The 616-nt window shown below is 58.0% G+C and overlaps 1 protein-coding gene across 1 annotated transcript in view; it reads right to left on the reverse strand.

The window, feature by feature from the left end:
* TCF3 (transcription factor 3) overlaps window positions 1-531 on the reverse strand; it is a gene marked incomplete at both ends in the record, with an annotated part of 5,994 nt that extends 5,463 nt beyond the window's left edge. Inside the window, one exon of the mRNA XM_009580743.1 lies at window positions 405-531. Coding sequence (XP_009579038.1) covers window positions 405-531 — 127 coding nt within the window. The remainder of the gene's footprint in view (window positions 1-404) is intronic.
* Window positions 532-616: the final 85 nt, after the last annotated feature.

The raw sequence follows: 616 nt of genomic DNA on the forward strand, positions 1-616 counted from the left end.
GTTTAATGTGCTATCCAAATGCAGCACAAACATTCCTATTCCGGATTTAGATGAACGGCTTCACACATACCCCCGCCTTCCCTCAACGCAGGTGCAAATCCTGCCCGCAACGGCACCTCCAAGAGATAATGTCACAGCTCCTGGTCTCCTCCCAGATCCACCAAGCGAGGTGTAAACCCCCAAGCCAGCAGCCCATCCCCCTGCTACAGCCTGCCCAGGTATCCAGCAGCAATAACCTCGCTGCGCCTCTTCCTCACGCAGTAACTCCATGCACGGGTGACCAGGTACATCGGACACAGATATCACAGCCTCAGGCATCAGAGGTTTGCACAAGACTTTGATTTTCCAGTTAAGCCTCTGCACGGTAGTGGAGCAAGGGGTGTCACGCTGGGGACCGTACGTACCCATCATGCTGTCCGTCCCGCTGATCGGGGGCGTGTGACTGGAGACACCGTACGGCGTGGAGGCAGAGGAAAAGCCAGACACAGAGGGGAGTCCGCCGTTAACCTCTCCTGAATGAAGCTGGTAGTTCTAGCAGAGAGGGGGAGAGGGGTGAGAGTTGCCCTCGAAAGGCTGCCGGGCTTCGGCATCCGGCCCGGGACCCAGGCCCTCCCTG

This window comes from Fulmarus glacialis, unplaced genomic scaffold, assembly GCF_000690835.1.
Source record: "Fulmarus glacialis isolate BGI_N327 unplaced genomic scaffold, ASM69083v1 scaffold25256, whole genome shotgun sequence".
NCBI lineage: Eukaryota > Metazoa > Chordata > Aves > Procellariiformes > Procellariidae > Fulmarus > Fulmarus glacialis.